The following is a 14,967-nucleotide window of genomic DNA, read 5'->3' as shown; positions in this document are numbered from 1 at the left end:
AAATGTCGCTTGGTAAGTTAGAATGGTAAATTGATTGCCATTGTTATATAGCAATATTAAGTCAAGTAAAATTAGTCTAGGTGTGTAATTTGTTTTTATTGGCAGAGAGACAAAGAGACTGAGCTTAAGAGTGGACAAACAAGCTGTGTTGCTGTTTATGTATTTTTCCATTAGGGACAAATACGCATCAGTGATAAAACAAGTATGAAGATGTAGACGGGGAAGAAAAACAGTCTTTAAAAGATATCAGAGACACACAAAATTTTTTAAATAGTAAAAATACAACCCAGCGATAGTGTTTATTAATTTGAAAATACACGTTTTCCGTATTGTTTCGTAATCTGATTGATTCTATAATTCTATTGCGCTTTGCTCTTTACGCGGGTTAAGAGTGAGAATATTCAAATATACAACATGACATGGCACTCAGTGACTCACGCGACGGCCAATCACAGGACGGGGTCCGCGCAGCTGCATTTGCGTACCGCCTGTATAAGAAGAGCTGCGTGAACTTGAAACAGCACGTTGTATTTTGTCACAGAGACAGCGATGCCGGAACCCGCCAAGGCTGCGCCCAAGAAGGGCTCCAAGAAGGCCGTGACCAAGACCGCCGCCAAAGGCGGCAAGAAGAAGAGGAAGACCCGCAAGGAGAGCTACGCCATCTACGTGTACAAGGTGCTGAAGCAGGTGCACCCCGACACCGGCATCTCCTCCAAGGCCATGAGCATCATGAACTCGTTCGTCAGCGACATCTTCGAGCGCATCGCCGGCGAAGCCTCCCGCCTGGCGCACTATAACAAGCGCTCCACCATCACGTCCAGGGAGATCCAGACCGCCGTCAGGCTGCTGCTGCCCGGGGAGCTGGCCAAGCACGCGGTGTCGGAGGGCACCAAGGCGGTGACCAAGTACACCAGCTCCAAGTAGCCGCTGCTGCGACCGCCTCAAAACAAAGGCTCTTTTAAGAGCCACGCACTGAACTAAAGGCTGATCGTCCTGTTACGTCATCTTTCTCTCAACAATCGTGGTTGTCGCGATGGCGTTTAAACGATATGAAATTTAATGTGATAGAATAGATTTTAAGCGGCTAAACTTAAATGCTAAAATGCTTCTAACAGCAATTATAAATAACTACTGCAGAGCACTAAATAATAAACTTATAATAGTGAGCACGTCGACTCTGACCATGAACACATCCTTTATCAAAGATTTCTCAATCAGTGACACACGTCAACGTGACCAACAAAACCAGAGAATGCCGGGGATGTTCTGAGTCTGTGGGTCCAGTGTTTTAGGCTGTGGTCTGTGGGGCAGCAGCATGAATGGAGCAGACAGTAACAGACTGGACTAAGTGATGAGGAGGGCTGGTTCTGTTCTGGGGTGGAGCTGGACCCCCTACATGCTGTAGCTGAGAGGAGGATGCTGGTCCAACTCCTCTCTATAGACGACACCTCCACCCCCACACAGTGTGTGTCTGGACAGAGGAGCACCTTCAGCCACAGCTGATCAGTATTAGGTTCTCCACAGAACGCCAGCGGAGAACCTTCCTACCGATGCCATCAGCCTGTACAACAAAAGGGTTGATCTTCATCCGTGCAGTAACATGTATAATAAAACTTATCAACTGTGTGTAAGCTACACAGTGATTAGAAAACAGTAATTAGACTAGATGTGAACGTGTGTAGATGTGTTAGCATTCATTTTTAATCTCTGTCCTTCTTGTGTTAACCCTAACCCTAACCTCCATCTGCGATAGCGATCAAAGTGTGCAAAATAATTTCCCTCTGGGATCAATAAAGTTTTGAATATGTGAAAAAAGTGTTTCCGCCCGGTTTAGAACCCGCGTGTGAGGCGAACGTGACAACCACTACACTACGGAAACTGCTGGAACCACGGCTCTTTAGGTTGCTTTATAAAAGATATTAAATGTTAAAATATTGTCATAAATATATGTAAATGTCTGTCACACGTGTAACGTGTTACCTCAGATGTATAATTCCCTTGATTGCTTTATAAAAGATATTAAATGTTAAAATATTGTCATAAATATTATATGTAAATGTCTGTCACACGTGTAACGTGTTACCTCAGATGTATAATTCCCTTGATTGCTTTATAAAAGATATTAAATGTTAAAATATTGTCATAAATATTATATGTAAATGTCTGTCACACGTGTAACGTGTTACCTCAGATGTATAATTCCCTTGATTACTGACAAAGAATTGATGTAAACGCTTTAACATTATCCGCGGGATCGTTTAGCTAAAACCCCCTAAACTACCTACCATTCATTTCAACGGTAGTGCTGATCCTCTACGGATGTAATTTAACTTCTGGCCACTAGTCTACGCAGGCGCAGTTACTGCAGTTACCGGATGTGACGTCACTTTCCAGCTTAAACATAATAAGTGCATATATGATTCGGCATTTCCAGGTGATTAAACTCGTTTCTGGGCATTTACTAAGTCATTCAAGCGTAACCTTGTTGTGTGTTCCGTTCCGTTCCATCGTCATTGAAATGTGTGTGACGGCGGTGCTGAACCAGGGCGCAGGACAAAGGCGCTAACCGAGCTCCGTATCGCGGAGTGCGGTGTTGCTTGTTATTTAAGTAAACGTATGTTGTTATTTCAAATGCATTGAACACGGCTGTGTATTTGTTACTGCAGTTAACGTGAAAGCCTTAAACTGACAGGTTTAAGCATTTGTAAATGAACTACATTCTTGTGTAGCATCAGTCTCCGCCTATGTCTCTTACATTATTTTACTTGTTTATGGCTTCTTTTAATGGACTGTGTGAAGGGAAACTCAGTCGGTCACATTTGACAAAGCAGAAGTGTTTTTATTCATATTACTTGTTCTCTTCTTTGTCCCAGAGATGGATGAAGATACAAAGCTGCTTCCAGACAATAAGTCAACATTTATTGTCGTTTTGAAAATTATACTTTCTCTCAAGCTAAGTTTTTTTCAAACAATCTGCCCGCTACCTTGTACTTGTCTTCCAGTCGTTTGCGCCTCCACACATGAGGCGACTTAAAGCTCGAGGTGAAGAAGGTTCTACCTTCAACCCAGCGGCCGCTGTGGAACAATGACCTGGGGCCCGTTTCAAGAAGGAGGTTTAACAAACTCTGAGTTAAAACGAAACTCTGAGTTGATTTACTCTGAGTTTGCAAACCTGGAGTTTTCGGTTCCAGAACAGCTGAAAAGAGTTGGTTTAAGCAACTCTGAGTTGATTGACTCAGCGTTAAGCGCGTGCACCGCGACGATACAAAGCCCTGATCAATAGAGTGAAGATATTACGAGTCACCATGGCAACAGGACAACAAAAGACGTCCGGAAATGGATATGATACCTCAAGCATGTAACGACTATGAGTCTATAATCCGTAGAAAAGGCAACACGGCTGCAGCGGCGAGAGAGAAAGAATTAGCTTGGAAGAAAATAGCTGCTCGAGTCAATGCGTAAGTTTACATTTTAATCATACAGTGTTCAGAGTAACTAAATACTAAATAATTTTAGTATTGTTGTTATTTTTCACTCGTAAAGTAAGGACTTGTAAAGTAATTTTTCACTCATCTAAGGAGTTACTTCATTAATTGCATAAAATACCGATGTTTGTATGAATTAAAAGTGCAGTGTTATGTCTATGCATTTTTAAAATTCCTGTTGTGGTTGATGTGGGATTTGTAAAGTAATGATAATTCAATAATCCAATACGTTTTATGGAGAGCATTTATTAAATTAATCTAATTAGGTTTTTAAAAGTTACCCAAAGCACGTAATAATATAAGAAATTAATTTCAGTTTTTATGTAGGCGCAATCCTGCAGACATAGAAGAACGTGGCTAAAAATGAAATGTAAAAACATAATTCAAACAGGCATAAGGCACCATCATATCATGTGTGTAGACTACCTGACTTTACAACAATTGACATATTAAATAACTACATAGCATGCAGAGTATAGCAGTGCAGCAGCATTTTCAACATGGCTGTAATGTTTTCACACAGTTAAATCATTTGACTTCTACTCAGCCAATAGAAAGAAGGCAGAGGCTCGAACAACTGGTGGAGGACCTGCACCTCCACCACTGACGCATGCAGAGGAGAAGGGCCTCAGCCTGAACACTGGAAAGCAGGGGCTGAAGGAATTCATCAGAACCTGTCACTCCCCAGGATACAAGTGCATGTGTAAAATGTAAGAGGCCTACCTATATATTTGATTTTTTACATAGGCTACTTTTGATATATCCATTTTTAGTTTCTTTTACTTTTCTTAGAGTCTGGGTTGGGTTCTTTGTTGGTCTTAACATATTCTGATGATAATATATATATCTTCCTGTCACAACAGAAGCCCAGGATGTTGTAAGTATACTACTAAATAAAGCTTAAATTATGATAAGCAGTATTATAAAGTGTAATATTAATACAGTTTATACACTTCACATGATTTCTGATGTTTGTGTTGCGTAGCCTAAAGGATGTAACTTTATCTCCAAGTATAGTGACTTTATTATCTCCCCTCTGCCTCAGAGTGTGGAAGAACAGCAGGAGGAGGTCAGTCACATTCTGCTGCACAGATGCACACAGTTCAGTGATGTTCAGTAAATGCCAGTTCAATTCTGTAAGAGTAATGAGGAACATGTCATGTCAAGATGTCATGTAACTCTAAATCTTCTGTATTTTAAGTTACTGGTTACAGAGTTGTATAAACGTAATCTCAAGGAAATGTTATACTTGTACCACAAGATTGAAAAGCCAGATCTAGAAATTGAAATTCCCAAACACAAGCTGGAGATGAGTGTATAGTTAAAGGTGAATTGTATGAATTATTGGAAGAATCATAAAATCTAACAATTGCCTTTGTATTTGTAGGAAATGAAAAAAAAACAAAAATTATGATTTACATCTGTTCAGTTTCTTTTATTGGTGGTGGTGGTGATGGTTGATTAAGACATTAAAGCAAATCTGTCCATCCACTCTGCAGATCACTGTAATGGAAGGAGTCTCCTCAGGGTCTTGTATTTGTAGGGCAGGGTGTTGCTCCTCTCTAATAATTGCAATAATGTGGAGAACAACACATGCCACAATAATTTCACAGGCCTCTCAGGTGTTTCCCTGAGGTAATAATAATAATAATAAGACCTCTCAGGTGTTTCCCTGAGGTGACGTAGGCACTGAAGGCGTGCTTTCAACAGGCCTATGGTCATTTCCACCCGGGCTCTTGTTCTGCAGGGCCACATTAAAGCGCTGCTGGGGTTCTGCTTCAGGTTCTGGGTGAGGGGTCAGTAGTGTGGGCTGCCATTAACCCCTATCTCCAGCAGAAAGCCATCAATCTCTCCTAGGAGAAAGTTCTCATTACTTTATTGCTACATAGAAGTGCTCCTGTGAGTACGAGTGTATGCATTGAAATGAGTGTATAGGACATACATGTACTTACCACAGTGCAGCCTGTTATTTAGGGTTGACTCACTATATATTCATGAGTTCACGTTTATGATATGCGCAGCATCACATATGATCTTGGTGATGTAAACAATGTAATGTCAGTTACAGTGACCATTAGAAAGAGTAGTCAGTGAACCTGCACATTTATCAGTTTATTTCAGATCACAGCAAGATTTTATTAACTGATCATCATTTTTCAGATTAGCCTCAATTAAACAAATTAAATACCACATACCTGCAATCCTGTGAAACTCCTCTTTAATGGCTTTAAGGAGTTTGTGTCAAGGAAAGCGCTTGAGATCAAACTATTCTAACACAGTGGCTTCACTAATGTGCTCAGCGTCTCCAATGTTATAAAGAAAACTACCGTTAGCAAAAAAACGTAACGCAACACAAAGAATGTGCTCGGATGTAAAAGCACGGCCACGATGGCTGATGTGTTTGACGTATGGGTGGATAAGATTATTAATGTATGTATGGAGTCTCGATAAAAACGGTACCGCTAAAATGCACGGCGATATGACAGAAAATTAACTCGTGGCGTTAAAATCCTCTCGCGGCGTAAATTCAATGCCGTGTGAATTAATAGAGCGTCCTCATCTACAGGATCCTCTAGAAACGGACATTTTGGTCTCTGCGCGAAGGAAAAAGGGGGAAATCTATGAATGAACTGAAAGATTAAACGAGGTATTTAAACAGTGTTCACTTTAAAAAGGGGCGGAGACCGAAGGAAACTCTGGGTTTCCGAATAAAACCTGCTCGCGACCAGGTTTGGTTCACAGAGTCAGTTGCCATAGTAACTGACTCTGGGTTTCCATTACCCCGCTTTACGGGTTTAAGTTACCTCGCTTTCTGAAACCGAGTTTTCGGTTTCAGAAAGCGCTGGACGGCTCCTGAAGAAGGACCAAACACCACGGACCGATGGACACCATCAGGCTTGTGGACCAGGACTCTGCAGCTCCAGTTCAAGTCCAGTACGGACCCAATTTTATTTTTCCATCGTGAATATGTCATACTGCTTTTGTACTATACTTTAGTTCACTAAACACTTTGAATGAATATTGTATCAATGTCTCCTTGTACTTTTTGCAGAAAAGGTACTTCAGTCCTCAGAATGTTGCACGCACACGTCAGGACGTACAGAATGTCACACTAAAGTAATGTGTTACGTTAGATGTATAATTCCCTAGAACTACAAAACCATATTAAAGGTTTTCTCTAACCAATCTTTTATTTTCAACTTCTGTATATTCTGGCCTCTAAACCAAGGGTTTTGGTTTTGGTAAATTAAACAGAAATATTGAACCATATAGAAATAGTTGCAGAACTAGAAGGAGTTCCATAAAGTGGTTCAGCTGAGGAGTCTTAACAGTCTGATATGACTATAAGAGAAATACTAAGACACAGAATGCAAGATTTCTTCAAATTTAAATGTAAAGAAATAAACAAATGTAAAATTATGCACAATAATAAAATAGTTAAGCCATATGGTTTATCTGAGGAAGGATTCCTCAAGGCTGAAACGGAGAGGAATATTACAACAAATTACTTTACAGCATCTATAAACAAATAGATAATGAAGCCCCTCTTAAACAAGCTGTTCTTCACAATCAAACTTTATTAACCAAGTAAAAAATTAAGCTGGAATCAATATTTTATTATTATTATTAGGAAAAAAAACGATACAATCAGAGATTGTAAACGGAGAAAAACAGACACAAACAGGCTTTATGGAACGGGACTCATTGTTAGACACTGAAACACACTGGACAAAGTCGCTCTTGGACACTCTGCCCAACGGTTCCACGTGAATAAGACTCGACTACATTTACTAATCAACTGTTACAGGACACAGGAAGTCTGGAACACCTTGAAAGACCTGGGACTGGAAGAAGCTACTGCTCTATTATGTACGGATTTTTTGCAAGGAGGGATAATAGAATAGTTTTTCCTCACTACATTTCCTGTTCATATAAAAATAGCCCAACATGTTTATCTCGTTTGATCTGAATGGTCCTGTTTGCTACGTTGCCCTCTGCTCCAATCCAAAGTCCTCTTTGCCAAGGGAAGGGAGGGATTTCCGCCCTCGCCCCGCCCACTTACGATTGTTCTCCAGCGCTAGAAGAGACTGGTTTATAGTGCCTGTATGAGGACGTGACTGGAGACAGGGGTGGGGCTTCAGACAGAAGCAAAGGACCATTATTTATCAAAACTGGATACTTATATAAAATTTCAGTTCTAAATGAGTTTTCTACGTTAAATTGTATCTCCCGCGTTTCTTGTTACTCTGCGCGCGACAAAGATGATTGTCTTTAATGAGTAAATTAGCGAAGCAATGGCTAGAAACAGAAAGCAGCGCTCAGAAGCGTTGCTCCCAACGCGCCCCCATTTTAAATTAACATCAAACACGATTGTTGAGAGAAAGATGACGTAACAGGACGATCAGCCTTTAGTTCAGTGCGTGGCTCTTAAAAGAGCCTTTGTTTTGAGGCGGTCGCAGCAGCGGCTACTTGGAGCTGGTGTACTTGGTCACCGCCTTGGTGCCCTCCGACACCGCGTGCTTGGCCAGCTCCCCGGGCAGCAGCAGCCTGACGGCGGTCTGGATCTCCCTGGACGTGATGGTGGAGCGCTTGTTATAGTGCGCCAGGCGGGAGGCTTCGCCGGCGATGCGCTCGAAGATGTCGCTGACGAACGAGTTCATGATGCTCATGGCCTTGGAGGAGATGCCGGTGTCGGGGTGCACCTGCTTCAGCACCTTGTACACGTAGATGGCGTAGCTCTCCTTGCGGGTCTTCCTCTTCTTCTTGCCGCCTTTGGCGGCGGTCTTGGTCACGGCCTTCTTGGAGCCCTTCTTGGGCGCAGCCTTGGCGGGTTCCGGCATCGCTGTCTCTGTGACAAAATACAACGTGCTGTTTCAAGTTCACGCAGCTCTTCTTATACAGGCGGTACGCAAATGCAGCTGCGCGGACCCCGTCCTGTGATTGGCCGAGAGTCTCGGCGGGAGCGGATCAACGCGCAGGAATACAAAAGATGGTGGAAAATGTTCAATGTTCCTGTTAAATGTGTTTGTGATGTTGCTGTCCGGTCTCAGTGACATGAAAACATGTGGATAATGCACAAAAGGCTCGTGTTAGAACCTGTAGCTCGTAGTTTCATTTATACATCACATTAAACAAGAACGTGAATGAAGGTGAAGGAAACCCTAATGTCTTTAATGCCTGATCTTCAATCATGTGGAAATGTGTAAAACAAAGCTTCAAGATTACTACATTTAGTGATAAAAGCAAACTGCTCGGTCAGATTCCGTTATTTGTTTGTTGCCTAATTTTATCAATTATATTATTATACATTTATCTCCATTTTGTTGTTGACATATTCAAGCACAGACACTTCCTTTTTGCAGCTTAGAGGCATGAAAATACAAACTGATGAAGAACAATGTCCAGTCCTCATTTCAACTGAATTTTACCATTAAGCAGTTCATAGCTCTAATAGCGCTAAGCTCATGTGTTCATAGATGTAGGTGCTGTTTGTTCACGTAGCTGAGAGTGGACCCAGTTTAGCCCTGGCCGGAACCGGAGCAGGTTTCTGAGGCGGTGGAGAGGATGAGGAGCTCTGGTGGGCGACGTGCAGACTCAAACCTTCATCTGGACATGAGACAAGAAGTACGTCTGTATTTAGGGCGTCCTGCACAGATTGACCAGTGATGACAGTCAGCAGACGCGCCGACCCAGCGAGCAGCAGAACCGGGCCTGTCAGGATGAAGTCATGACTGTCATGATTGGACCATGGACTACCTCACAAACCGTGCCCAGGTTGTGAGAGCACTCTGAGCTGCAGGGTGGGGCCCCACAGGGCGCGGTCCCGGGCCCCTTCTCTTCACCCTCTGCACTGCAGGCTTCAGACACAACTCATCTGGCTCTGCAATTGTTGGACTTAGTACAAAGGACTCACTCAGAGCTTTGTGGACTGGTGTCAGCAGAACCACCTTCTAATCAATGCAGGAAGACCAAGGAGATGGTGGTGGACTTCGGCAGATGTCAGTCTACACCCCCTCCTCCAGTGAACACTCAGGGAATGAACATCCACAGAGTGGACTGTTATAAGTACCTGGGTGTTCACCTTAGCAACAACACAGATGCGCTGTACAGGAAGTCGCAGACATTCTGCCGCCTTTGGATGCTTTGGATGCTGCTGCGTTCAGTCGGACTCTGACGTTGTGGCCGTGAGTCCTCACAGGGGACAATCTGAAGCTTGAGCGTCGCTTGGAGCAGGACAAGGACAAGGTCCGCGACCACTTCCAGCCTGGCTGGTTCACACCTCAGCACCCTTGCTCCAACTGGGACCCCCCCAACAACCACCCACCCCCTCTGCCTCACTCTGAAGCAGATCAGTTAAGGAGAACAAAGGCCAGGAAGGCAACAGGCCCTGATAACAAGCTCCCCAGAGCCCTCAGGGAGAGTGCAGAACAGCTCAGTATTCAACCTGAGCCTCAGCCTGGAGAGAGTACCAGTACTCTGGAGGACTTCCTGCCTGGTTCCGCTTCCAAAAGTACCCCGTCCTAAGCCCACTGGGAGCACTGTGAGGGTCATGTTTTGTGACTTCCCCAGTGCTTTCACCACCATCCAGCCATCACTGCTGAGGAGGAAGCTGGAGGAGGCAGGCGTGGACCAACATCTGGCTGCTTTGACCATCAACTACCTCAGACAGGCCACAGTTTGTGAGGCTGCAGGACTGTGTCTGATGCGGTAGTCTGCAGCACGGGGGCCCCTCAGGGGACGGTGCTCTCCCCTCTCTGTTTACACTGTACACATTGGACTTTCAGTACAAGTCCCACCTCTGTCACCTACAGACGTTTCCGATAACCCCGCCGTTGTTGCATGTGTATCGGGGGGACGAGCAGGAGTACAGAGGGTTCATCACTGACTTCGTCAGGGTGAGAACAACCACCTGATCCTAAACACCAGCAAAAGGAGTTAGTGCTTGACTTCAGGAGATCCCCTCCACCACACACACCCAGCGTGGCTGCACTGTGGCTGTAACAGTGGTGCTGAAGGAGCTGCTGCAGGTCATTGCTCCCACAGACATCACACTCTACAACATTCACAGTGAACTCAATTATTGCTGTGTATTATTACAATATCAGTCATCATCATAATACCAATGTGCAATATCTCATATTCTACACTGTGTTTACCTTAAGATGTGCAATACCTCTTTTTTCTCAACCATCCATCTGCCATTTATTAGTGCTGTATATATGAACAATACGCTCTTTTTGGATTATAAATAAGTGCCTTGTTTTGTTGTTTTTGAACAGTCAATGCTGGTTTATTTCTATTTCTCTTTTCTATTTTTTTCTATCCTGTTTCATGTGTTCGCTGCTGCAAACAAAAGACTTTACTAAATAAGAAAGCACAGCAGCTGCAGACATGAAGGGTACGTGCACTACACCACGTTTCTGACGACCACAAAGATACAAGTCACGGCCCAAGCAGAAGTCTGCCTCCTATCTGGAATCTGCTGGTTCGTTTGCTTCATCATTGTGTCACAAACAGTACACAGCATCTCTGTGTTCACAGGGTAAATAACCGCTAACATTGTTGTTTATTCTCTTTGCATTCAGTGTTTTTTCACATGAACGGAGGTTCCGTGGTCTGAATGTATGGGCTCCAAACAGGCCACGGCTGTGATTGAGTTCAAACGCCAAACAGACTGTTTTGTCTAGCAGGCAGAACGCTAGCAGGCAGAACGCTAGCAGGCAGAACGCTCAGCACCATAAACTGCTGCTCATGTTGCAGCTGGACCTGGTGCCAGTGGAACCACCTCCTGATCAACACAGAGGAAACAATGAAGATGGTGGTGGATTTTTGCAGACAGCAGTCTGCTGTCATCCCACCGATGCACATCCAGAGGAGGGACATTGAGAGAGTGGACTCTTACAAGTACCTGGGTGTGCATCTGACCAATAAACTGGACTGGACTCATAACATGGATGCACTGTACAGGAAGGGTCAGACAGACTCTACCTGCTGAGGAGGAGTGAGGGGCCACTCCTGAAGACCTTCTATGACTCTGTGGTGGCATCAGCCATCCTGTACGTGTGGTCTGATGGAGCAGCATCACAGTGATGACAGGAAGAGACTGGACAGGGTCATCAAGAAGTCCAGCTCTGTCCTGGGCTGCACTCTGGACACGGTGCAGGAGGTGGTGACAGAAGGGTCCTGGCTGAACCCACATCCATCCTGGACCAGGACTCTGACCCACTGGAGGACTCACTGTCTGCTCTGGAGCAGCTTCAGTAACAGACTGATCCACCCTCACTGTGTGAAGGAGAGATTCTGTAGATCCTTCCTCCTGCTGCTGTCAGACTCTACAATCAGCACTGTTCCTGGTCCTTAACTCACCTATCAGTGTTTATGTGACCGGTGGCTTCTGCGTTGTGTACTTTTTCGACTCACAGATACGATTCACGATCATCCAGTTTACGCTGACAAACAGAAATAATACAACAACCCACAGCGGCTGAATTTCAGGCCCTTTCTCCTGCTCCTCTCCCAATATATCTTATATACTTTCCTGGTTTTATCTGTTTTTTCTCTCTGTGTGTTTAGTACTAGAAGATGACAAATATCATACCATGACAAGCATCAACTGACTTCTCTTATCGAGTTCCTTGATTTCCAATAAGTGATATTGGTAAGTGCCTTTGGTCAAATCATCCATCTTTAACATCATTCCACAGTCACATCAACATTCACATGATTTCATTCTTCTCCTCTTCTTCTTCTTCTTAACCAACAGTATAATGTGGACTGTCTGCAGGTGTGACAGGTCTACATCAGCAGCGCTGGGACGCCAGCTGCTTATGTTTTCATGTCGCTTTAATCTTAAAAACACATTTAAATGAGGTCTCAGTGTAAATGAAATATATCTAATTATTCTGCAACTTTGTAAACCATAATAGTTCCCTACTTCTCTTCCTCTTTTTTAATAAGACATGTTGAAATAAGGTTGTAAGGCACTGGGCGGCGCTTGGCTCGGCTCTATAAAATGTGATCTCTCCTTCAGTGTTTTCACAGCAGTGACAGACTCCACGCATTCTCCTCCAGGTAACCAATTATCTATATTCATTGCTCAGACTTGTCAGGACAAACATGTATGAACATGGTCTAAGCGTTTGTTAAGTTTTTCCCAATTAATGGTTTGAACACTGCAGCTGTCAGAACTCAAGTTCCACAAAGACGTGAGTTTTCTACAGCCACTGAATGTAAATAAGAACAAACACCTGAGAAGCGGAAGCATCGTGTTTAAATTGTGCACAAGCTAATGCAGCTGGCAGAACCCTTGGTATTAATCAGGTCTTTAACTGTGGAATAGGTTTGATGCAGTTTGTGTGGTTTTACAGGCCGCTGGACCAGGAGTGAAGGTAAGTGCGTATTTTTTGTCTCGTGAACTTTGGTCAGCACCTACAGACTCATCAGCTCTAACACCAAACCTGGTCTGTGCACAGATGCTTCGCCATCGCCTCATAGCTTTGGTTCTGTCCGTCTTGGTGGCTGCTGGAAACACGCAGGCTCCTGTGGATCAGAAGTGGCTCACACGCATCGTAGAAGTCATCAAGGCAGGGTGAGTTTTACGACCTCCAATTACCTCTAAAATAGCTTGTTTTACTAATGACTTAGATCCAAGATTCATTCATTATGGCATTTAATGTAAATGTTTACATCCCTTGTTGTCTAATGACAAGGTCTGTGTCTACGCAAGATAATTATTAATACAGACTGTAATAAATGGAAGCCCTAAATCAAAGAGCAAGCTGGAGATTATAGTAAATGTCTTTAAACACCCAAATCAGGACGTCCATTAACTTTCCTTGGCAGGTATCCATTAGGAGACACCTTCAGTCTTGCTGTGAACATCCCACAGAACCAAGATCCAGACAGTCTTCAGCAGGTCCTTCAGGATGACACATCCGACAAAGTGGAACAAAGTGTTTCCCAGGGTCAAGTGTACCAAGGTGCACGAGTGGTGGCAGCAACACAGTCTGAGGCGGCATCACGTGTCCTTGAAAAGATTCAACCCTTTGTTAAAAGCAGTGAGGGAAACTTCCTCCTCCTCTACTCTGAACAGTCGCCATGTGGGCCAACGTGTGCCAGCACCAACGAGAACAGTCTCGCCAGCAGTTTTGATGACATCGTGCAGAACTGGGATGGTTATGCGTTTGTGTTTTCTAAAGTGGTCAGCGATGCTGCTGCTGACACATCTCAGCTGAGTGAGTCCTTTAAACAACTGGGCATTTCCACACTTGGGCTTGATCACATTTTTCGTTGTTACCAACCTGGGGACGGAGCTTTTCAATGCACCAGCTGCTCCTCGGGTGAAGATGTTACACCCGCATGTGTTGCAAACACAAATCAAGAAACAGCTGTTGAATCAGGTGTGGGCAGTCAATTAGACGACAATGTTGCAGGCATTGGAACAGCCACAAAAGAGCAGACAGCTGGCAAGGTTGCAAAAGGTACAGGACAACAGGGCAAAGGTAAAAAAGGGGGACAGGTTCAAAAAGGCAGCAAAAGTAAGAAAAAAGGGAAAGGTAGGAAGAAAGGCAAAGGTAAGAAGAAAGGCAAAGGTAAGAAAAAAGGGAGAGGTAGGAAAAAGGGGAAAGGTAAGAAAAAGGGTAAAGGTAAGAAAAAAGGTAAAGGTAGGAAAAAAGGTAAAGGTAGGAAAAAAGGTAAAGGTAGGAAAAAAGGCAAAGGCAAAAGAGGGTAAAGGTGGCAGGTAGGGGATAAACACTGGAATTAAACCTACGATGTTGTCAATTTCTCTTACCTTTGAGTCAATACCAGCATCTGTGCATCACCTGATAATAGGCTAAGCTTTATGTTTCAGTGACTTCCATGAAAAGACCAAAACTAAAACTGAGATGCTGCTGACAACCACACAGTTTAAACGTGGTTGGATGTAGTGTCTGAATAAAGCTTCACTGTCTTTATGGGCCAACAAACCTGCCAGCGACCCAGACACCTGACCATTAATGTGGGTGATGTGGCCAAGTATTGAAACAAAGAGAACAGATGGTCCATCGTAACTGTGCTTCATTTTCTTGCTCTTTCAAATAAAGCTTGACTCAGCATCTACTTTATCTTTGTAGTCATTCATTGTGTTTTGTGTTGGTTGGAAAAGAACAGGTAATGTGCATGGCATAAAAGTGTAAAGCCAATGTTAATAATTATAATTTCATGCAAATTGATGATAATGTTAACACAAAGTCAAGTGTAGAAACATGAATATAACCAAGACAAAATGTTCCAGATGAAAACAAAAATGTACCAGTTTAAAAATTGCTTTAACCAAATTAATTGTGTTCATAACAGTTAAAGTAGCGGTAGTAAATGGGCAATGATCAAGTTAATGTCAGGTTAATTTTTTAGTACAAATAAAATCCACTAATATTAACTAATACTCAACAATTAAACTACTGATTTCCGTCAGAATGGAAGTAGTTTAAGGTCGGAAAAC

General features: G+C 43.4%; 3 protein-coding genes and 1 long non-coding RNA gene across 7 annotated transcripts; 2 read left to right on the top strand and 2 right to left on the bottom strand.

The window, feature by feature from the left end:
- Window positions 1–71: 71 nt before the first annotated feature.
- Window positions 72–2,264, top strand: LOC114860798 (histone H2B 1/2). The gene has a single exon (XM_055510846.1). The coding sequence runs from the start codon at window positions 550–552 to the stop codon at window positions 922–924; it is 375 nt and encodes a 124-aa protein (XP_055366821.1). The 5' UTR covers window positions 72–549; the 3' UTR covers window positions 925–2,264.
- Window positions 2,265–4,893: 2,629 nt separating this feature from the next.
- On the bottom strand, window positions 4,894–5,908 carry LOC129604467 (uncharacterized). Of its 2 annotated transcripts, none has more exons than XR_008695365.1 (2): window positions 5,438–5,908; window positions 4,894–5,338 (listed from the first exon to the last, which is right to left on the bottom strand). It is a non-coding gene; the product is annotated as an uncharacterized LOC129604467 (long non-coding RNA). The 2 variants fall into 2 exon arrangements; XR_008695366.1 differs by having other exon boundaries at window positions 5,681–5,908.
- A 1,135-nt stretch (window positions 5,909–7,043) lies between these two features.
- Window positions 7,044–8,394, bottom strand: LOC114862299 (histone H2B 1/2). The gene has a single exon (XM_029162466.3). It carries the CDS (start codon window positions 8,324–8,326, stop codon window positions 7,952–7,954), a length of 375 nt encoding a protein of 124 aa, XP_029018299.1. The 5' UTR covers window positions 8,327–8,394; the 3' UTR covers window positions 7,044–7,951.
- LOC114862254 (uncharacterized) lies at window positions 8,384–14,585 on the top strand. 3 transcript variants are annotated; one of them, XM_055510131.1, is made up of 6 exons: window positions 8,384–10,513; window positions 10,843–10,971; window positions 11,072–12,557; window positions 12,854–12,874; window positions 12,959–13,074; window positions 13,329–14,585. In XM_055510131.1, the coding sequence occupies exons 5-6, from the start codon at window positions 12,959–12,961 to the stop codon at window positions 14,215–14,217; spliced, it is 1,005 nt and encodes a 334-aa protein (XP_055366106.1). In that variant the 5' UTR covers window positions 8,384–10,513; window positions 10,843–10,971; window positions 11,072–12,557; window positions 12,854–12,874; the 3' UTR covers window positions 14,218–14,585. The 3 variants fall into 3 exon arrangements, with proteins under 3 accessions (XP_055366106.1, XP_029018227.1, XP_029018221.1); XM_029162394.3 differs by lacking the exon at window positions 8,384–10,513 and having other exon boundaries at window positions 10,745–10,971; window positions 12,826–12,874; XM_029162388.3 differs by lacking the exon at window positions 8,384–10,513 and having other exon boundaries at window positions 10,747–10,971.
- Window positions 14,586–14,967: the final 382 nt, after the last annotated feature.

The sequence above is a fragment of the Betta splendens genome, chromosome 1 (genome assembly GCF_900634795.4).
Source record: "Betta splendens chromosome 1, fBetSpl5.4, whole genome shotgun sequence".
Taxonomy (NCBI): Eukaryota; Metazoa; Chordata; class Actinopteri; order Anabantiformes; family Osphronemidae; genus Betta; species Betta splendens.
The sequence above is the reverse complement of the archived record's forward strand: the minus strand, read 5'-3'. Positions and strand labels throughout refer to the sequence as shown.

Excerpts from the sequence above, each read along its gene's own strand:
- LOC114860798 (XM_055510846.1), top strand. The coding sequence starts at position 550 with ATGCCGGAACCCGCCAAGGCTGCGCCCAAGAAGGGCTCCAAGAAGGCC.
- LOC114862254 (XM_055510131.1), top strand. The coding sequence starts at position 12,959 with ATGCTTCGCCATCGCCTCATAGCTTTGGTTCTGTCCGTCTTGGTGGCT. Across the intron at positions 13,075-13,328 it reads GTAGAAGTCATCAAGGCAGG|GTATCCATTAGGAGACACCT; the intron begins GTGAGTTTTACG and ends TTTCCTTGGCAG.
- LOC114862299 (XM_029162466.3), bottom strand. The coding sequence starts at position 8,326 with ATGCCGGAACCCGCCAAGGCTGCGCCCAAGAAGGGCTCCAAGAAGGCC.